The sequence below is a fragment of the Ceratotherium simum genome, chromosome 26, assembly GCF_057802395.1.
Source record: "Ceratotherium simum simum isolate JZ-2026a chromosome 26, ASM5780239v1, whole genome shotgun sequence".
In the NCBI taxonomy this organism is placed as follows: Eukaryota; Metazoa; Chordata; class Mammalia; order Perissodactyla; family Rhinocerotidae; genus Ceratotherium; species Ceratotherium simum.
The window spans coordinates 23,899,539-23,923,101 of NC_141925.1; the positions used below are offsets into that span (position 1 = coordinate 23,899,539).

Consider the following 23,563-nt stretch of genomic DNA (forward strand, 5'->3'; position numbering starts at 1 on the left):
TTCTTTCAAAGAGCACTATGGATAGGTTTTGAATCAACATCAACAGCCCCTCACTCTCCCTTGTGCACACTCATCTTCATCTTCCACTCCACCTCCCACCAAGCTCAACCTTCATCACTACTTTTCAACTTATTTGCTATACTTAATACCTAGAACTAGGTACCCTTAGGTATACCTAAGAATTAAGTTCTTAAACACTTTAAGCATGAAGGGAAACAATCTATATTTCTCTTTTAAAAACCAAACCAAAACACCCCCTAAATCAAGTTTCCATTTGAGTACAGTCCCTAATAGGTAGTCACTAGACAGCTTCAAAGTCATCCTGACCAGGCCTTTCCCTTTTCCTCTTTGGCCCCTGCATCCACACAAATGCATCTGATGCATGACCCTTCCCCCAGAACTGCCCCTTTTCCCTGCCCTTCAGCCTCTTCCTGACACCTCAAATGAATGCCCAAGAGCCCAATGCCTCTTGAGGGAGCCGCCTTCCATCTCTGGGCAGCTTGGTCAAAAACACAGGGAAAATGTGTCTCCCTATAATTCCTCCTTATTATCCCTGGTCCCATCCCTTGAAGGTAAAACACAAAACAAGCCTAAGCCTGCTGACACACAACAGCCTTGGGGAGATGTGAAGACAAGTAACGTTCCTGCAAATCTCCTCTTGGCTTAAATACACACCTGGGTCCCTTCCATTTCCCACGTCACCATCCTTCTGAGAATCCTTGCCCTCCTGATCACTCCCTCTAAACCTCCCCTAATTTGTCTAACAAAGAGCAGTACCTAGAATGAAAAACAGCTTGCAACTGCTGTGTATTTTAAATTAGTTTGAACCATATGACATTGCTGATATTTGACCATTTCTGACCTAAAAAAACATAATTTCATATAATTCAACTTAATACATAAGTGCCATCTAAGGTTCATGTCAGTCAAGACTACAGCTGGTTCTTTCCTGCTCTGTCTGCAAGGCGGACAGACACAGGCAGTAAGTACTCCAAATCAAAGTCTCCATCCCTGTCCCCTAGCCTAGAAACCCAATATCACCACCACCACCTCAACTTGAGGGGGCAAGCCAGAGTTCCCACTGTTCCTCCAATAGCATAGAACATCTACAAAGTAGAACCTTCAGATGAGAATACTGCTACAATATAGGTTTTAGAGAAATAAAATATCACAGCCACACTGAAGTCTTATATCCCATAAACCGAGTCATCCCGAAGTTGTCTGGATGCACTCTAGCCACATTCAAAGAACAGCTCGCTGGCAAATTGCTGCCCTGGAAAAAAACATCTTAATGTTAAATATAATTCAGTCTTCTCTTTTTTCAGGGGTGGTGGAGGTGTGAATATTAGCATTTGAGGTATTCTACCCTGAGAGAACAAACAAGTCATAAATGAACCCAAGCAGAAAAATGTCTAAGTCCAAAAGTTTTATATACTGTAAACGAAGCAATCTCTTGGGCAGGAAAGTTTGCACGGCTAAACAGAAAAGTGAATGGGGTCACTGAGAGCCCCAATGAGGGAAGATCTCAGTGAGGAGTGGCAGAAGCCAGACACACACAAAATGGACACCTTAGGCCATGTGAGGACACAAATGCAGTACGAGGGTTTCTCAAACCACAAACGGTGGGAAAGACAGACAGACAGCAAGAGCAAAGGATGACCTCCCAGGGGTAGGAGGCACCCAGCAACTGATGTGCCATGGCGACAACATGTTTTGCCTTAGACGTTACTGAGGAAGTAGAAGCAGGAAGGTTAGCAGTAGTAAACAGTAAGACTCCCATCCACACAGGCTCCAGAGGAGAGCCAAGAAATAAAGGCTGGCCATAAGGTAAATGTGAACGAAAGGAGTGGGCTACAACCTATCAGGGGAAAACATAGCATGGTTTCTGTTAAGGGTAATAAGGCTGAATAATAAAGCACGGAGGTTACTTGAGGGAGTAAATGGCCACGGGAACCATGGACGAAAATGTACTCAGCGTTTCCATTTCTTAATAGCCTTTGCTTTGGAAACTTGGCTTTTGAGCCACCAAGGGATGGGGGAAGGCTTCCTCACGGTTAAGAGAGCTCTTTTTAAAACCGGAAATAAGTATTTCTCTGGCCTGAGAGGTTTTGCCAGTGGAGTACGCACCAAGGAGCAGCGCTAGGGATGAGATGTACAAATGATCTGGAAGAGCCAAGTGCACTATGAAATTGCCAATAAATGGGCTTCAATGAGAGCATGTATACGCTAATTCATTTAGAGAAAAATAAATCAGATTATCCTTCTTGCATGAGCAGCTCTTATCAGTTATGTCTCAGAAAAAGGATTTAAGAATCACTGCAGATTTTTACCTGAAGATAGACTCAACATGATGTAAAAAAGCCAACTACAACACTGAAAAGAAAACTTAGGGGGCAATTTGTGGGGTAGGGAGTATAAGCTTGATTTTTTTTTTTTTTTAAGATCAAGAATAATGTCTTTAGGATCCTGAGGACATTCTAATTTAAATAGTGGCCCTGAGGGAGAAACGACCAGGGCACAATATTTTCCAAGAATAGATTCTGGAAATAACTGTAGTATTTGTACACAGATTATTTTCATTAATGTTGACAGCATATTTTACAAGCATGTTTGCTTTGAAAAGTGGTCTTTTTAAAGTTCTGTATAAGCTGTTCTTAACCTATCTGCAAAACCAGGGCCTTTACTTGGGACATGTCAAGTCCCATCAACCTCCTGGGGCCCAGTGGATTATTTAGAAGCTAATATAGTCATGGAAACAAGCCGTCACAGGCCACCAAGAAGGGCAGCCCCATTAAGAACCTTCTGTGAAGGCTCTGCCGTGAGTAATAAGCTCGTCCAGGAGATGGGCTGCACCCTGGGCAGCTCCATGCCAGGCTAAAACGACAGTTACACAACAGAGGGGCTGCAGGCCAGGGCCAGGCCTATCCCATAAGGAAAACACTGACGAAGAGCAGTGCGAAATGACCACAGGAGATAGGGGTGTAGCACAGGTGTGTTTGCAAGAACAACATTAAGTTTCTGGTGTTTTCAGCTGGCAAAATGAATGTCAGAATTGAGTTACTTCAAATTTTTATCACTCTCCATTATACCATCTTGGGACTAGCACTAATAAGCTATGTGACTTTGGGTAAATCAACATCTCTGAACATCAATTTTCCCTTCTGTAAAACGGGGGTAACTAGTATTAGTACTTACACCTCACACAACAGTTGAGAGAATTAAATAACATAAACAAATAATTCAGTGCCTAGCACGTAATGAGCATTCTACAAATGGAGCTTATCGTTATTATTATTATTAACAAAACAACAAAAAAATGCTAACTCTAAACCCCAAGCAGGTGAAACCTATAAATGGCAGCCCAGAGCCTTTCCCACTGGCTCTAGTCAGAGCCTCCCATGGGCCAGTCACAACAGGACGGCTAACAACTAGCTATCAGCGTGCTCCACCATGAGCTTGCCTGCCCCTATGTCCTCCTGAGTCTAAAAACCAGAGAAGAGCACATCACAGGAAAGTCCAAGGCCATTTGTTTCTAGCTACTTGCTGGTTTAAAGGACATAAGGAAATATTCTAATTGCTAGGGTTTTTAAAAAGTCCTACATTTTTGCTCCAAGTTATCCTCTCTCTCTGAAACACCTCTTTAGAGGATACCGTCATAGCCTCATCTTTTACCACCCCCATCGCTACTTTTCATCGTGCTTTTTTTTTAAACTTTCCATGTTTAGAAGGAGGGAGAGATGGAGCGATGGGGAGGTAGCAGTGGAGAAATGGTGTTCTGACAGCAAAGAAGGCAGTAATTAAATATTAGTCCAATTTTTGTCTGAATGTTGGTTAAATTAGAAAATAAAAACCAGTTTACCTGACCCTGAAGTAACTATAAACTGCTGTAACCCCAGATAAACTTCTAAATTGTCCTGAAGAACTGGAAACTGAAAACAAAGAAACAAAGATTAAAAAAAAAAAAAACATAAATGCTAGTTTTAACAGCATTTTAACATTAAAACAATACAAGCACCCATGCAGGGAGGGGCGGGATAAAAAACTTTTCTCTGGGCACCTTCACATGCAGCTAAGAAGAGGTGGCTCCCTTCACTGCCCCGCCCCCAACAATTTCTACAACTGAAAGCACCAATTAATATTTGGAATAAGAAAGAAGACATCAGTTTGATACTTTTTTTTTAAACAAAGGAGTGGATACTGGGTATGACTATTACAGTCCTAAAAAAGGATTATCAAGCCCCAAAATGACCTTCTAGAACTGAGACAGGGCCTATCTCCCTTCAAATCCAAGGGAAACCTTACCCTTGAGAGAAATATAGATAGGCCTTTATTAAAGTGAAAAGACGGGCCAAATTATTTGGAAGTCAGTTTCCCTTACTCATTTTGCAGACAGGACCTTCATAACCAGAGCTGTATCTTTTCTTTCTAAAGCTGCTAACTCACCATTAAGATAAAGATAATACTTTAATGTGATAGGTCCTAAGAAATGCAAATGACAAAATAAAATGGCACTTTACCTAAGAGAACACAAGATACAGCTGGGTTATACAATGCAAAGCAGACCCCATTAAATGATCTTGCTTTTGAAGAAGAGCTGGACTTAATGAAATCTCCTCAAATAACAGGCACCACTTAGTGAATGAAATCAGTCCTTATGACTAAAGGTTCCAGCGTGTAAATACAGACAGAGAGTGCCAGCAATTTGCCAAGGCTGAGCTTTACGAAGGCTAGCTTTTCAGCAATGTAATTTTTATAAATAAATCCCCTACTTGACTTGCCTACTTTCAAGTTACTGATGAAGGCATTAAGGTATTAGTAAAATTCATATTATATCCAAGAGTTTAGGTAAGAAAAACAGGGCTTCCAAAAGCTGACTTAAAATATTTTAGAGAAATTTCATTAACATTTGTTAAATTTGAGGGTCGTTATGGTAATTATTAATCTCTGTTTTAAAAAACCCATATATTTTGGGGCCAGCCAAATATATGTATTTGGGGTAGCGTAGTGGTTAAGTTCGTGTGCTCCACTTCTGGTGGCCCAGGGTTCGCAGGTTCGGATCCTGGGCACAGACCTACGCACCGCTCATCAAGCCATGCTGTGGCAATGTCCCATATAAAGTAGAGGAAGATGGGCACAGATTGGCCCAGGGCCAATCTTCCTCAGCCAAAAAACAAACAAACAAAAAAAAAAGGATTGGCAACAGATGTTAGCTCAGGGCTAATCTTACTCACCAAAAAAAAAAAAAAAACAAAAAACAAAAACCATGTATTTTATAACACTAGTGAGCCAAAAAGGCTTACTACTCATGCTATATGTGCAGGGAAATAATCAGGCTCTTCACTCCCCTCCAAATGGTGAGTTACCAGTGTTGAGAAGGCATGTGTGGGAAGGAGCTCCATCACTCTGGCCACTACCTCCAAGCTCTGGCGTAAGTACCGCTGCCACTCTGTCTGCTGCTGTGGGGAAAACACAGAAGGATCAGCTCTCCAAGACAGGCAGAGTCTTGTCATCTTCCCTGCCAATCTGTCCTCAACCTCAAGTCCACTCTCAGACATAAAATTTTGAAGAAATGGCAAATGATGGAACCAGGTTATTTGGTACTTTAAAAAGGCCAAGCTAAAATATATATTTTTTAAATCCAATGAATTAATTTCATAAAAAGCTACTTCCTCAGACAGCAAATGATCCCTGAAAATGACCTACTTCTTCCCCTACAGTCATAGGAATACAGAGATAAAAAAGCCACTTACAAAATGCTCGAGTCCTCTTTAATTCATTCTAGCTATAGGAATCTGTCACTCATTACCTTCCGAGACAGTCCATTAGCATGTTCCTATAACTGACTACATCAGTGCCACTCAAACCCAGTCTACAGACAGGCAGTGTCAGCATCTCCTGGGGCTTGTTAGAAAGGCAAATTCTGTGCCCTGCCCCCAGACCTCCTGAATCAAAATCTGTTTAACAAGCTGTCCCAGTAATTCTCATCCATGCTAAAATATGAGCAGCAGTGGCCTCAATCATACAGGTAGAAGTGAAGCTTAAGTTGATGAAGCACTTTCTATGCACCAGGCACACAGCCAGTCCTTCCACATGTGTCACCCTCATGTAACTGTCAACGCAGGTCAGTCAGACATATCATTCTCTTTTTGGGAGATGAGGAAATTAAGACTCAGAAAAATTCAATTCCCAGACGTCTATCTCCTTTGTGCCCAAGGTTGCAGAGATTCAAATCCAGGCCATCTGGTTCCAAGTACCGGGCTCTTTCTAGCCCAAACATGGCTACCCTCAAGGCCTTGACCATGCCACAGTCACTGTTATTTTGAGAGCCATGCCAGTGACTTGAAAATTTTAAAGTGCATGGTGGTTAAGAAAAAGGAACACTGGAGTGGTATCCTTAAAGATATTTTCCTTATCAATATTGGGCACACCAGCACTAATAAATTCAAGATTGATTTTAAGAGATATCAGTTTAAAAAATAAACTCAAAAGAAATTTCCTTTCATTCTAGCCTTATCATTTAAGTGTCTCTTTAACTATTTCCACCAGCATCCAGCTAGCTTTTATTTGTTGCCCAGACTGGGAAACAGAGGTGTGGGTGCAAGGCAGGGGAAACAGGAGGGATACAGAGTTCTTACTAAACCACTTTTCACTATGCATATGGTTTCTCTACTTATACCTCTAGTCCATATAGGTAAAAATGCCTGTAAAACTTTATTTTTTACAGTTAATGAACCCAAAGAGACCAGTAGGATATAAATTTCAAATGCACAACTCCAACCAAAAGACTACTCTGGCTTAAAAACAGTCTCCAGAGCAGAAGGCTTACAGGTTCCAAGTCTCCGTCTTGACTCATACCACACAGGACAATGAGGAAAAATCAGTTAGGGTGTGCTGCTTACATCGTCATCCAGAGTCTCATCATCCAACTCCTCCAACTGGGCCTGGTTGTATCTGAACTGGATTCGATTCAACACCTCCGAGAGCAAGAGTACTAAGGCATCTTCGTACCTATGTGGCAGGGAGAAATTCAAAATCAGGCGAAAGCAGGCTTTTGGCCTAGGATTTTGAAAAGGCCTCCTGCACTATGAAGGAAATAGCATCCATGTTGGATTACTACATACAAGAAGCACCTAAACTAAACTCAGTTTCTGGGTTGGCAAGTGGGGGGGGAGGGGAGTGCGTGCGTGTGTGTGTGTGTGTGTGTGTGTAACAATAGCAGGGGTATTTCTTTATTTAGCTATGTACCAGGCACCTTCCTGATAGATTGACCTTTTTATCATTATATAATGTCCTTCTTTGTCTCTGGTAACACTTTCTGTCTCAAGTCTATTTTGTCTGATATTAGTATAGCTACCCCAGCTCTCTTTTGGTTATTGTTTGCATGGAATATCTTTTTCTATGCTTTTAGTTTCAACATTTTTGTGTCTTTGAAAACTAAAGTGAGTCTCTTGTAGACAACACGCAGTTGGGATCATGTTTGTTTTAATATCTTCTGCTTTTTAATTGGAGAATTTAATCCTTTACATTTAATATAATTACTAATAAGGAAGGACTTACTCCTGTCATTTTGCTATTTTTTTTCTATATGTCACATCTTTTGTTCCTCAATTCCTCCATTACTGCCTTTTGTGTTAAATACATATTTTCTAGTGTACCATTTTAATTCTCTTGTCATTTCTTTTACTATATATTTTCACTTTATTTTCCTCAATGGTTGCCCTGGGGATTACAGGTACTATATATAAATATCAATTAACTCAGTGATTCAAACCTTGTAACATCTGTGAGAAGTAGGTGGTATTATTGGTATTTTTCTGACAAGGCAACTACAGTTAACAGAAGTTAAACTGCCCTAGGTCACAAAGCTAGCTGATTTAAACCCAGGTCTCCCTAACTCAACATCCTATGTTCATTCTACACATAAACCACCAATGGGCTTTGAGCCTGCCCCACCCCCCACCCCCGCCAAAACCTAATCTTTAGTCAATTTTAAGAAGACTTAAAACCTAAAAGAAGAAATGGAAAAAGCCTGGGTAAACCCTGACCCTCTGATCTATGTCTAAGAATAATTTCTCAAAGAAACATTTGGAGCCCTAGGCTTGGATATTTCCCACATGTGGTAAGAACCTAACTCAGAAGACACCAAGTTATATGTAACAGTTGATACCACAAGGGCCAACAAACCACTAGTTTTCAAGAACAAAGCATGTTGCCTAAATGCTTGCCTGTCCTGAAATGTTTCTAAGATAAGTTCAGGGACTGCTCCCATTATAGAGCAAACCACCCACGCTGGTTATTCAGCTCTCAGCGCCAATCTACTCTCCATACCCTGTGATGCTGGGCCTGAGACTACACAAAGTACATTTCTCCTCTGCCTGTTAGGCTCTGTCAACAGTGGCACGGGAGGAAGGCCAGAGGTGGAAGGAGGAGCAAAGGGACTCCATTCTTCCCATGGAATTGCTGTCCTGGCAATGTTGCCCCAACAACGGTCACCCGGCAGCAGTAATTGGTTCCAGTTTCCAGCTTTCACATTTCCAGAACCAGCCTCACCATGCACCCTCAGAGATGGCAGCAGCTGAGTCCCAGCTCCCTGGGGCCTCTCCTCTGACCTCCTGTGGCAGCTGGGTGGTGCCCTCTCCTCAGAGAACTAGCCCTTGCTGCATGGGGTCCGTCTCTCTCATCTTCTAGATTTTAATAACTCCAACATCTTTCCTCTGTACCCCTAGCCCTAGAGGTGGAGCTGCCTCCTGTAGTTATCTGTGTTATCTCAATGTTCCCTCTTTGCTTTTCCAGTCCTCTAAAACCTGTTTAATCAATTTCCCACATTGAATTGTTAACATAATTAATTTTGGGTTCTGTTTTCCTGACAGGATTCTAACTAATAAACCACCTAATCTAAATCAGGTGAGTCCTAGAACAATAAGATAATCAAAGCTAAATACAGTCCATCTAGTCTAAGAGTTACAACTCTTAGCCTCTGTGATGAGGCTCTGTAGAGATAGTCTAAAGTCGACTTAAAAAGCCTCCTGAACTGTCAGACTTGCAAGTTTGGTGGGCTCAACAGCTCATTTCTTGACTAGAGACAGAGACACTGCCCACCCCTCCCCGCAACGAGTCCCTCAGGGTTTGCAAATGACTTAACAATCTAGACTAGACTGGCAACTGAGCACAACCCAAAAAAGAATGCTGGCAGGGAAAATCACTAACAAAATAGGTAACATCTGTGTGGCAAATCACCGATAAAGTCAAAATCCCACTTGAGTCAACTTCAGAGAAAGGTAAGAGCAAACACTTAACCCTGGAGCTTATACTTGCCTTTTGCTCAGGACATAAATTCCTAAAGGTAAAGACGTTTCATGCTATAAATTGCTATGAGAGACCAAAACATTTTCACAATTTTGTTAGGAAAGAAAATCTACTTCAGACCAGAGGACAGACGAAATCTATCATCTATAAATTGTCTCGCTGAGCTAAAAGGGAATTTAAAGACTTTATATGCAAAGGATAACCCTAAATCAGACCTAAACTGCCTACTGGCAGTTGGCAACTCTGACTGCAAAAAAAAAACCCATATCACTTAGAAAATTAAACGCAACTAGGAATCAGGCTAAAGCACACTTAGGTAATTGATCTCCCCAGGTGTCTGGCAAGAGTTAGAGGATTGCGTGGATGTGGCAGAGACTCTGGTTGCTCACCCAATACCCATTCTTGTCTTCTTCCTTAGTAAGAGAACACTGGGCATTCAGGCCAACTGAGAGACATCTCCCAACCCCCCTTGCAGATACGGGTGGTCAAAGACAGTAAAAGAAGTCACTGGGTGGGGCTTCCGGGAAGGCTTCTTTTGTCCAACCTCTCCCCCTTCTCATTCCTCCTGCCTAAATTGTGGGTGTGGTGTCTGTAGATTCATTTTGGACCATAAGGTGACTGCGGAGATGGAAGCTACACATAAGGCTGGTAGAACAACAGGTAAGAGGATACAAAATATTAGTCGACATACAAAGAATGAGGAGACACTGACCATTTATCAAGAGAAAGATAATCAACAGATGCCAACCTCAAGGCAACATAGATGCTGGAATTATCAAAGACTTTTAAAGCAGCTATTACAACAATCTTCCATGAAATTCTTCAGATGGAAGGTGTTATGGACTGAATTGTGCCCACTCAAAATTCATATGTTGAAGCCCTAACCTCCAGTATGACTATATTTGGAGATAAGGACTATAAAAAGGTAATATAGGTTAAGTGAGGTCATAAGGGTGGGGCCTTAATCCAATAGGAATAGTGCCCTTGTATTGTATATGAAGAGGAAGATACAAGAGAGAGAGAGAAGTCTGCAAGGAACTCTCCAGGAAGAGTCCTCACCAGAAACCAAATCTGCCAGCACCTTGATCTGTGACTCTTGTTTCCAGAACTGTGAGAAAATAAATTTCTCCTATTTAAGCCACCCAGCCTGTGGTATTTTATTATGGCAGCCCAAGCTGATTAATACAGAAGGTAAATGATAATGAGAAAGAAATCTGGAACTTAAGAATGAAGGAAAAGCAAGAGAATTGGCAAATGTCTGGGTAAATAGAATAGACTATTTCTCCCCTCTTTAGATCTCTAAAATATCAATGATGGATGAAAGCAAAAATAGAATTTTGTCTGATGTATACAGACATAAAAAACAGATTTCAGTGTACAAAGATGTAAGACATATGGCAACCTCAATATAAAGGAGGGAGGGTAGAGGCTGGCCCCATTCATGGCTTAGCAGTTAAGTGCACGCGCTCCGCTACTGGCGGCCTGGGTTCAGATCCCGGGTGCGCACCGACGCACTGCTTGTCCGGCCATGCTGAGGCAGCGTCCCACATACAGCAACTAGGAGGATGTGCAACTATGACATACAACTATCTACTGGGGCCTTGAGGAGAAAAAAGGGAAAAAAAGGAGGAGGATTGTCAATAGATGTTAGCTCAGGGCTGGTGTTCCTCAGCAAAAAACATCCATCCATGGCATGGATGTTAGCTCAGGGCTGATCTTCCTCAGAAAAAATAAAAATAAAAAAATAAGAAGGGAAAAAAAAAAAAAGAAGGGAGGGTAAAAAGATCTATACGGTGGTAAGGTTTCTACATTACACCGGAATTGGTAAAATGTTAATGTGAACAGTTAAGTATAAATATTGTAATACACAGAGCAACCACTAAAAAAACTTATATGAAGAGATATAGCCAAATACTCAATAGATGCATTGAAAAGGAAAACTAGGGGCCGACCCGGTGGTGTAGTGGTTAAGTTCGTGTGCTCCACTTTGGCGGCCCGGGGTTCACAGGTTCAAATTCCGGGCGCACGCAGACCCACGCACTGCTCATCAAGCCATGCTGTGGCGGCATCCCACGTACAAAATAGAGGAAGATGGGCATGGATGTTAGCTCAGAGCCAATCATCCTCCCAAAAAAAGAAAAAAAAGAAAACTAAATTTGTGTGCAAGTCTCAAAAGAAATGAAGCAAACACTGATAGAACTGAAAGGAAACATAGACAAATCCAGTTCTATCAAGAGTTCTCCTCTCTCGATATCAACAGAACAAGCAGGATAAAGATGACATGTAGAATACTATCAACCAACCTGACCTAACTGACCTTTATAGAACACTCCACACAACAGCAGAATACACACTCTTCTCAAGTGTGCAATGAACAGTCTCCAAGAAGACTAGATCATAAAACAAACCTTAACAAATTGAGAAGTGAAATCACACAAACTATGTTTGCCAATCATAAAAAACTAGAAAACGTTCACAAGATATACGGAAAATCTCCAAATATTTGGAAATTAAACAACAAAGAGGAAATCTCAAGAGAAATTAGGAAATACTTTAAATGGAATGAAAAGGGAAAGTAAAACATATTAAAATTTGATGGGCAAGCTAAAGCAGTGCTTAGAGGGAAATTTATAGCATTGAATGCTCATATATACAATGGAGATAAACCTATAGATCTAAAGTTCTGAGAGTTAAATAAAATTATACATGTTAAGGCAACTCCACAGGAGGCGCTCAATAAATATATGATGAATGAAAGAACAATGAACAAAAAAATGAATAAGTACACAGGCAATAAAGAGAAAATTCCAGGGCCGGCCCCGTGGCTTAGCGGTTAAGTGCACGCGCTTCACTACTGGCGGCCTGGGTTCGGATCCTGGGCGCGCACCAACGTACCGCTTCTCCGGCCATGCTGAGGCTGCGTCCCACATACAGCAACTAGAAGGATGTGCAACTGTGACATACAACTATCTACTGGGACTTTGGGGAAAAAAAGAAAAAAAGGAGGAGGATTGGCAATAGATGTTAGCTCAGAACCGGTCTTCCTCAGCAAAAAGAGTAGGGTTAGCAGGATGTTAGCTCAGGGCTGATCTTCCTCACAAAAAAATTTAAAAAAGAGAGAAAATTCCAAGTTAGATAATGACAAAGAACTGAAGCATAATCCTGGATAGCTTTTTCAACTCAATGAAATAACTAAGACCCCATTCACTTGCTCTCTGGGGCAGTCAACAGCATAAATTTCCCTTAGCAGGACCTGGAAAGCTACTGGAGCCCTGATATAAACCTATTTAACACCTTTAATTAATTGTATCAAATTGTCATGCGTCACAATGGCACTTCCTCTTCATTAAGCAGAATAACCCACTCAGAAAAAAAAGGGTGCAAATTTTTCTCACGCTCACCCACATTTGTTTACAGTCCAATATAGTGTCACCCGGAATCCCTGGCTGGTCTGTGGCTAGCACTTACCCATATTCTCGAGACAAAGGGTTTCACAGGACATGACTCAATAACTTTAGGTTGCCTAACTCACTTCAGGTTTCCTCATCTTCCTATGAAAATAAGTTTCTACACAGGTGGCTCCCTTCACCTTGACAAGCACAAAGAGAAGAGAGTGAGAGAGGAAAACGGAAGAGAACCAATATTTATTGAGCTCTTATTGTCAACCAAGGTACTTTTACACACACTGGTTCATTTAATTTTCTCAACAACTAGTAAGGCAGGCACAACCACCCCCAAAGTACAAAAGAGGTGAAGGAGACTGAAATTCAGGTTTTTCCATACCACTTCAAAATGGTAAATCTGGACAAAGAACCCCATTAGGAATTTTGTTCAGCTGGGTATGTTACACAACACTTATTCCATTAACACTAGGACTCGAGTTCTCTGAAGTCCCCACCAGCTCTGATCAAGAAACTTGAGCATTCTCACTGAGCAAGGAACATACAGAGCTCCAACTTTCAAGCTCCTAGGACCAAAAATAAATCCATGTATATTTGCACTTCTAAATTTGTAGTCTACAATGCCTACCACTTTGTTGTGACGAGTGATGCAAAACCTTTAAACCACAAGGACAGGAACTGAGTGCTGCCTCTGTGACTTAACCACACCTACATTTCCCATTTCAGACACCAAGAAAACATTCTTGACTACTTCCTGCCAAGAGCAGTTGCTTCTGAACTTCTGGCTCAAGCAACAAATGTGATTCCAAAAGCACCCCAACTTCTGTCAGATGTATTTTATCAGCTGAAAAACATCTGATCACATTTAAATACTCTTAGTTAAAATGAATATGGTAATCACCAGTAGTCAGCGCTCTTTATCAGCTGTGTCTGCAAAACATTGCATCTCTGATAATTGGGGTCAGTTATAACCTAAAGCAGCAGTTGCCAAACTGTCAAAACTTTCGTTTAAAAACTTTTGAGGGGGCTGGCACCGTGGCTTAGCGGTTAAGTGTGTGTGCTCCGCTACTGGCGGCCCGGGTTTGGATCCCGGGCGCGCACCGACACACCGCTTGTCCGGCCATGCTGAGGCCGCGTTCCACATACAGCAACTAGAGAGATGTGCAACTATGACATACAACTATCTACTGGGGCTTTGGGGGAAAAAAGGAGGAGGACTGGCAATAGATGTTAGCTCAGGGCCAGTCTTCCTTAGCAAAAAGAGGAGGATTGGCATGGATGTTAGCTCAGAGATGATATTCCTCAAAAAAAAAAAAAAAACAAAAAAAACTTTTGAGGGGCCGGCCCAGTGGCACAAGCAGTTAAGTGCGCATGCTCCGCTGCAGTGGCCCAGGGTTCGCCGGTTCGGATCCCAAGTGCGCACTGACGCACTGCGTGTCAAGCCACGCTGTAGCGGCGTCCCATATAAAGTGGAGGAAGATGGCCATGGATGTTAGCCCAGGGCCAGTCTTCCTCAGCAAAAAGAGGAGGATTGGCAGATGTTAGCTCAGGGCCGATCTTCCTCACAAAAAAATAAAATAAAAATAAAAACTTTTGAGCACACACTTGTATAAATGTATAGTATAAGAGATGACAGGAAAAATATCTAAGTTAAAGTTCAACTATTTTCTTTGTGCACCCCAGTGGACTACCTTATACATACACCCTTCTTTGTCATCTACTATCCTAGACCACTAGAGGGTGTATGATCGACAAGCAGTTCCACAGATGACGGTTACTACTTAACGGCATAAACCACAGATTGGCTTTGAAGGTTTTGGGTTTTTTGTTTTTTAAAGGCCTAAGAGTGTTACATGCGTATGTTTAAAAAAAAAAGTCATGAAAAATTAGAAAGCCTCATTTAGGATGATAACCAAATTACCAATGAGAAAAATCCTTAGTGTTTACAGTGGTCAGCCAGAACCACTGTCAACTGTGATATCAGATGACCCATCAGACAGGCCAATGCCAGCAGGTGGGCTACAGGCCTTTAGGCTGTCCAGGGGCCCTGTCACCTAACTCCGTGGTCACCACCACAGTCAAATGGCAGCAACATCTTCTATTTCTTACTATCACTGTTCTTGTCATCACAGTGACCATTTATTGAGTGTCTAACAACACATGCTAGATGCTGTGCCAGGTATTTCATATACACGATTTCCTTGAATCCTAACCATCCTGCAAAAGAGGTATCGGTATGCTCATCTTGCAAGAGGAAATGTGATCAGCACGTAACTTGACCAAAAGTAACACTGCTACAACGAAGCAGAAAAGGAATTTAAACTCTCTACACCACTGCTTCTTCTACTGGTACAATAATCTGCACAAGTGTATATTTAATACTAATAAACTGCTAGTGTATATTTTCTCTGTGGAACCATATTCTCCAAACCTAAAGCACATTTGTACTGTGCTTTAAAAGGCATTTTCATATTAATCATTTCCTCAGTTTATTCTTCCCACAAGCCTGAGAGATGTGAAGGAATAGCTACCACTAAATATAGCAAAATCAGGCATAGTCCTAGAACCAAAGGATGCCGAGTGGTTGGCATATAAGAAAAAGAATTTGGCAGAAGTACCTTTTCTTTGAAGAATCTCATTCAAAAACAGTTACTTAAGTTGACAAATTCATCAAAAACAGGATCTACTGTTGTGTAATAAGCCTTCTGATACATGAATATACTACTCATAGCCACGTGACCTGACACCATAGCAACTTGGAAGCTCTTTTGCAATCACAAAAAGAATGTTTGGGAACAAAAGTGCAAATGTTTAAACTTGGAATGCAAATATTCTGTTTTGAATTTTAAAAACTCATAAAACCTCAGCAATGGAAAGGGTTTTAGAGGTTCAGTTCAACTTCTTCCCAAGCGGGGATTCTCCTCACTACTTCCATTTCTGGGGAAGGGTGTTCACTATCTCCACCACCAACCACCGATTTCATTACCAAGCATTTCTAATGTGCCAAGCGTTCTAGACACATTAGCCCATTATCTCATTTCTGAAATGAAATAATGACCACGGTGTACAGGAAACATACTTGCTGCCTGCAAGCAAGAAAAATAGGCTTGAGAAACATATGGGGAAAAAACATTTCCCCAATTTCTGTTTTTAAAAAAATACAATAAAGGGACTGGCCCAGCGGCGCAGCGGTTAAGTGCACGCACTCCGCTGCGGCGGCCTGGAGTTCGCAGGGTTGGATCTCGGGCACACACTGACGCACCACTTTTCAAGCCATGCTGTGGCAGCATCCCATATAAAGTAGAGGAAGACGGGCATGGACGTTACCCCAGGGCAGGTCTTCCTCAGCAAAAAGAGGAGGATTGGCAACAGATGTTAACTCAGGGCTGGTCTTCCCCACAAAAAGTGATGACAGGAAAAAAAAAAAAAATACAACAAAAAGTTCAAAAGTAATTATCTCTGGATTGTGAGATTATGGATAACTTATCTCCTTTATATTTTTCTATATCTCTTCCTAGTTTTTAAAATAAATACTTTTTTTCATGACAAGTATTCATTACTTTATTTAGGAAATTTTCAAACACAAACAAAAGAAGTAAGAATATAACGCACCCCAAGTTCTTATCAACTAAGCTTAACATCAGTTATCAACACACGGCAAACCCTGTTTCTTCTATAAAACAACCCACCTCCCCCTCTACTGCCAGTGGATTATTTTAAAGCAAATCCCAGATGTCGTATCATTTCATCCAATAAATACTTCAGTTTGTATCTGTAAAAAAGGGCCATTAATGGGTCCAACCCGGTGGCGCAAGCAGTTAAGTGCGCGAGCTCCGCTGCTGCGGCCGGGGGTTCGTCGGTTCGGATCCCGGGCGCGCATCAACGCACCGCTTGTCAAGCCATGCTGTGACAGCGTCCCATATAAAGTAGAGGAAGATGGGCATGGATGTTAGCCCAGGGCCAGTCTTTTTCAGCAAAAAAAAAAAACGAGGAGGATTGGCAGATGTTAGCTCAGGGCCGATCTTCCTCACCAAAAAAAAAAAGGAGGCCATTAAAACAAACAACCACCACAAAAGCATTATCACACCTAAAAAATTAACAATACATATTACTTTTTTAATCAGAAGGAAATAGGATATTTAAGGGAAAAAAAGAAGAAAATGCTCAGTGGCATTACTACCTAAACAGCTTAAGTGACTTGGTTTCACTGAAGAGTTCTGGGTGCATGGTTGCCCTTTTAGGCCACAAGAAAAAGTGGCAAAAATGTCTATTTCTCGTTATCAATGTTTCTGGGGTTTACCTGTTTAGAACTGCTTCCTTGTCTCCCAGACGACTTTTGATTTTACTTGTCAGATAGTCCAAAAAGAGCGTCCAGATATCCAAACAAGAGAAGTAACCTTCATGAGTAGGCTATGGTACAAAAGAAATCCAGACAGTAAAATTACTTAATGCAACTACTCCTCAGAAACACACCCACCAGTGTTTTACTTCCACCAAAATGGTACAACCATAAGCCTGGATTCCCTCAACTTCCCGGTAACCACAACTGGTGTCTTTTAGTCAGTCTTCAGAATTGGGCCCTGTTGAACCTAACAAGACAAGGGTACCAAGGAACACATCATCAGGGAGATACTTACTATGCAGGACAAAGTGAGTTACAAAATAAAGCAAGTAAACACCTATCTTAAAATCTGAGACTATGGTGGGGAGGGCTCTTACAGATCACCCAATTCAAACCTGTTTTAGAAAGAAATTGAGACCCAGAGGTATGACCTATTCAAAGTCAGGGGTAGGAGCAGGTCCCTTCACTCCCAGCCACTACACACCATTACAAAACCAAAAATAAGTTTCAGTGGCTAGAACCATTTGCAGACTTTCTATATAACAGATTGAAACAGAGCTTGTTAAGTCTGACCCTCGGGCACTATCTCATCTGCAGAAGTAGGAGTGTCAAACAGGCTAATAACCACCTCTAACCAGGTGTTGATAAGGACAAAGCGAGGAGAGAAGTGCAAGTCTTTGTGGGTCCTAGTGCCTGGACCAATGTGCTAACTTCCTCGAGAGGCTTGAGATTCTACTTCATGCAAAATCCAGGCACTGTACTCTCCAACATCTAGTTCTTCTCATACATATTCATTTTCAACTTGTGGTGCCCTAACCCTTTATATATCCACTCAAATTCTCGCTACCTACAAGAGCTCTTTGCTTTTATTTGTGATTGCTTCACTGAACTGTATAACTGGTGGCAAGATCAGATACGGAGAGAATAATACCATCATCTTCTTGGATCAGTTTCCTTCCATTCCTGATCCACAAGGAAATCCAGAAGTTTACAAGGGCATATATGGAATTTGCCCAAGGAATAATGAACACTGGGTGGGAGCATGCAGTGGGAGTTCTGTACCCAGGCTGCATCCGAGACAGGAAAACTATAACTTAAAAAGCAGGGCAGACTCTGACCTCACAACCTACAGGGTAGCCCGGGAACTAGACTGCTACAGCTCAACCAGGACCAGTGCCAGGGCCACCCTCAGCAAACAAAATGACCATTCCCTGTCCCTACTTCATAAAACTCAGGATGTCCATGACATGAAATGAACCAGAAGAGTAAGCAGGAAAAAGAACTAACAAGCCATGTGGAAATAATACGGGTAGCTGTTGGACAGGCACTCGACTTGCACGGCCAGGAGATGTGGTCCTGTCCTGGCTTCAGCTTGCTAGGCTTCCCTTAAATAAGTCACCCAGTCGTCCTTCCTTGGTCTGAAAATACCCACCAGGCCCCTCCAAAGAACATAACTGATCAGATGCATGTGGAAGTACTTTAGAGAAAAGCCACCACATAAATCCAGATTTTATGGCTATGTCCAAGTACTTTACAATTACACACATCTTCCCCATGCCTTTGAATTAAGGATTTACTGTGTGGCTCAAGGTTGGAAAAAGAGGTGGGCAGATATACCCTCTGTAGGACCTGAAACACCACCATGAACATCCATTTCTGCAGGCCCCACCACGAGCCCTTGGGTGCTGCACCCACAACTTGGCCTTTGCCAACTGCTGTGGGCATAGATTGTTAAGGTCACAAGATGACAGGCTGACTGCACTTTTGGAGTCATCTAACTTCTCAGAACCCTCACAGATGCATTTTTGAAATTCACCTGTACTCAGATTCACTTCACAGATTCCAGGGCTGATTAATCAATGAAAATCCTGACAAGTTTCTCTAAAAAACTAAAGATACCACTCCTATCTCCAAGTGGTTTACAGTGGTTAGTTTTCATTTGCATTGGTCTATTTGATCTTCACGATAGTCCTGGAAGTGGACATATTCTTTTCTTCCTCCCATTTTACAGATAAAGAAACCAAGGCTCGGAAGTAAAGTCATCTGCCCAAGGTGACAAGGTAAAGAACAGAAGCAGAACTAGAATGGGGATCTTAACATGCCCGGTCCAGTGCCTTTTCCCCTTTGCTATCCTATCTCAGGCACTGTTTTAGGAAGAAGAGGCAAAATGAAAAATGCAAGACCAAGAAGGAAATGGTGACAATTCACTAAAAGAAGGAGCAAGCAGACAGAAATCATATGCTTATACAGACACCTCAGGGGCTCAGCAAGCAAGGAAGTAATGGTGGAGGCAAACACCTGGTGAGCACTAGTGGCTGGAGGGACTGCAGCAGGATACCTAGGTGAAAGAAAAAATGTCGAGAAAGAAACAGGAGAGAGGAAATGGTTAAAGAAAGATACTAACACCATCTTTGTCGTATTACTATTCCTTCAAAATATGTTGACCAGTACTAAAATTTCTATCAATTTTAGAAACAAAAGGCAAAAATATTGAGTACACTCACAGTAACTCTCTAGATAAGAGGAAAGACATTTTCCCACTTCACATATAATTAAACCATGATAAAGTAAGAACATACTGTTAATGAATATATGAGAACTTAAAGCTCTCTCGAGGGCATTTAATTTCTTATTCTTAAATCTTATCCCAAAGAACTCCTCTATTACCAGCTCCTGATCCTAGAGCACGCCTTGCCTTCTTTTTTCTGCTCTGCCTCTCCAGCAAAGGGCTGTCTATCCTCCAGTAAACTGCACAGAGCACCTTCCAGGTCCCTGGCCCTTTGCCCGAAGCTCAGAACCTGCTTCTGCCTCGACCTCAAGGACACCACCTCCCACAGTCCAAGAACCTGCACCCAGAAAGGAAGGTTCTCGCACAGGAGGCCAAAAGAACACAGGGGAGCTCGGCTGACAGCAACCTGCAGGTAAAGGAGGAAGAGAGAAGCTGGTTGTTTGCTTCATGATCGTTTCTTTCCCCAGTACATAATATATATAAATACATAAAACCACCACTTTCAGTTCAATGGAAAACTAACATGGAGGGTGCTAGTAAAAGAATCAGAAGATGAACACTTGGAAAGACCCTGAAGATGCCCAGTGCAGTCTATCTCCTCAGGTGAGGAAACAAATCTAAGGAAATTAAAAAGACTTGTCCAAGGACACAGAGCTAACAGAAATAACCAGAGCTCAAACACAGAACTTTTGGGTCTAAGTCCAAAGAAGAAGGCGTAAGACATGCATACTTTCAAACCTCTTTTTAGCTTTCTTCTATACCACATACACTAAAAGATCCCATTTTACAGAGGAAGTAAAGTTGCAAGACATTTTCATTTCGTTTCCCAAATAAACCCCTTCTTTCTGACTTCAGCACCAGCTCCTTTTCTCTCCTTCATTTCTGCTACATTTATTCTAAGGTATCTTTCAAATCCTTCTTTTTTTCCTCATCCTCCTTAAGATATCTCCAGATCCATCTCAAAACTTTCCCACCTCTGATGCTTCTCTCCTACATCCTCACTCTCCCACATCTCATCATCTATTCTATTCCATGTTAGGCCTGGTGAACTCAGCGTGTTTTCCTTCTTACTCTGCACTCACTGGCCCCTCTATCAGACATCTTGATACTTCTTCAATCTTTTAGTCCTCCTCCTCCACCTGCACCCCTCCCCAACCCCCCCACTCCCAGGAAAGGTTCACCCTTACCACTGGCTACTCCTACTTTGTGCCAGGTACCTCTTTGAGAAAGGCTAGCTCTCACACCAGACCCTTGCTCCAAATCCCCTATCCCACACAGACACCCCTCCCAGCCTAGACCCTTGCCTCTCCTCTAGCCTCATTAAGCTATAACATTAGTGGTTTAAACAAGCAAAAAAGTCAACTTAGAAAATGAGACGCCCTCACTGACCCAGCAGTTTCATCCCTCGTATATACCAACAGAAAGAGCATGTACAAGAATGTCCACTGCAACATGATTCGTGATCACCAAGAACTGGAAGCAGCCCCAATCAGCAGTGGAATGGATTTTCAGATAATGATTTATTATAAAGCAATGAAAATGAAAAAGCTACTGCCACATACAACATAGATGAATCTCACAAACATAACGTTGAATGAAAAAAGCCAGACAAAACAAATACACACTTATGCTTCCATTTAGAGAAGTTCTAGAACAAGCACAACTAATCTGGGATGTTAAAGTCAAGACTAGGGTCACTTCTGGGGGGAAGTGATCGGGAAGGGACACGAGAAGATTTGGGGGCTATTGGTAACATTTTATTTCTTGACTTAGGTGGTGGTTACATGGTTGTTCATTTGGGGAAACTCATCAAGCTGTACATGTACGATTTATGCACTTTTCTGTATGTGTAGGATACTTCAATAAAAAGCTTATCTTAAAACACATACAAATGGGCACAAGGGATAGGGTATCAGAGAAATTCAGTTTAAAACTAAACTGTGATGATGGCTGCACAAGTCTATAAATTTACTGAACATCACTGAATTGTACAATTACAATGGGTGAATCTCACAGTATGTAAATTTTACCTCCATAAAGCTGTTAAAATATACACACAAATAAAAGGTATTGGGTCACTAAAATGTAAACTCAATGAAGGGAAGGATTTTGCTTGTGAGGGTTATATGCCTAGCTCCTGAAATACAAGAGGAGCTCAAAAAATATTTTTGAATAGGGGGAAAAATTGGATCCACCAAAACTTAACTCTTGAGAGCGTCATTATTTATAATCTCCCTGTGGGAAGTTTTGGTGACGGTTACAGAAAAGAACTAAAGGTCCCAATTTCAGGCTTTTTCTATATTTTGCTTCTCCAACACAATAGTGGTTAAGAGCACAGACTCTATGGGTTCAAATCCTGGCTCCTACCTCTTACTAACTGTATGACCCTGAGCAAGTTACTCTTTGTGCCTCAGTTTCTTCATCTGTAAAATGGAGATGACGATGATAATAATAATATCTACCTCATAGGGTTGTTATGAAGGATAAATGTGTTCATCTTCACATACAAAGCACTATATGTGTTTGGGAAATAAAATAAAGAAGTTCTTTCTCCTGAAAATAACAAAGTAGACTTTTGACGGGGAAAGGGATGGGCAGTTCTGCGGCTTTACCTGATGAAATGTGTACTTGAACAAAAGCGTCAAAAACTCCACCACGGGGAACTGGGAGTAGGACTCGATTCTTCTTAGGTGAACGCTCACAAAGAGCCGCAGAAAGTCAGTAAACTTTTCGATGTAGCTAAATAAGACAAGATAAAAGGTGACAATAAGAAACCTAGCCACTTCCTTAGAAGAGAACTCAAATTCAATCCAAATTTCTTTCAGTACAGAACTATACAGATTTATAATATATTTTCAGTTAAAAATATAAAGGCCTGCAACAATTACCTACAGGTCAGGCAACCCTTCATTCCATTACCACCTGAAACATAGCAGAAAAGCAACTTTAATCCTCAGACACTACCTACCAAGGCATCTTACAAACTAGTGTTCTCATATTTTCTAATTCATTAGTGTTATGACCCAATTAGAGAGAAAGGAAATGGTACTAAAAAGTTGATGGCAGATTATGTGTGTCATTTTAATGTCACAAGTCTAGAAAGATTGGTTTTCTTTGCCAGAAAGCCAAAACATTAAGATGAATGCACTAAAAACACAAAAACAAAACAAGGCTATACAAAAGGCATGGCATCCAGGTAAGATAATCTGGCTTGCAACCTAGTGTTCATTTTCTTCCTGCCCTCTGGCTCCTGGTGCTAATTAAACATAGCACATCCCAATCCATGCTAAAAGTGATTTCAAATATAAGGGAGGAAGGCTGTTAGAGCTGGATAAGCCTTAGGAACAATTTAGTCTGATGCTTCATTCTACAGACGAGGCCAAGAGCGATAAAGTGACTGGCCCAAGGTCACTCAGCCAGCTCATGGCAGAATGGGACTACCAGCCACTCCCAATCCAGTGCTCTTTCTTTTCACATCACAGTGAATCCCCAATTCATTTGTATTCACAAAATCATTTCACAGAAGAGTGTGGGTCAGAGCTGCAAGGATAAGAGATTTTTGTTATTAATTACACAGCACATCATCACTCTCACATTTCAGAAACTGTCATTTTAAGCCCCTAATTACCAAAAGGTGATTAGAAAATGAGATGGACATACTTCCATAAATCACATTTCAGAGGCTGATAAAAAAAAGACAGACATACTAGGCCTTTGCCAAAAATTAAATGGCTCAAAGCAATCCTGAAACTCGTAACTGCAAAAAGCTATTTTTCAAGCAAAGATACGTGAAATAATAAAGGGGGAGAAGACAACTACTACCAGAAAAGCAAAATTGGCCTATAAATAACATGTCCCATATTGTTCCTGGGACCTGTCACCCTGAGAGTGGCCACCCTGTCTGTCTGACCTCCAGACATATGCAAACTTATTTGCAGCTTTAAAAATACATATATATTAATTTATTTGATAAGAATCATGAGGTCAAATACTTGAAAAATAGTA

At 41.4% G+C, this 23,563-nt stretch overlaps 1 protein-coding gene across 1 annotated transcript in view; it reads right to left on the reverse strand.

Annotated features, from left to right (window-relative positions):
• XPO6 (exportin 6) overlaps nt 1-23,563 on the reverse strand; it is a 108,243-nt gene that overhangs the window by 27,151 nt on the left and 57,529 nt on the right. The window contains 5 exon segments of the mRNA XM_087417185.1: nt 3,860-3,929; nt 5,364-5,456; nt 6,900-7,008; nt 17,008-17,117; nt 22,171-22,297. Coding sequence (XP_087273311.1) covers nt 3,860-3,929; nt 5,364-5,456; nt 6,900-7,008; nt 17,008-17,117; nt 22,171-22,297 — 509 coding nt within the window.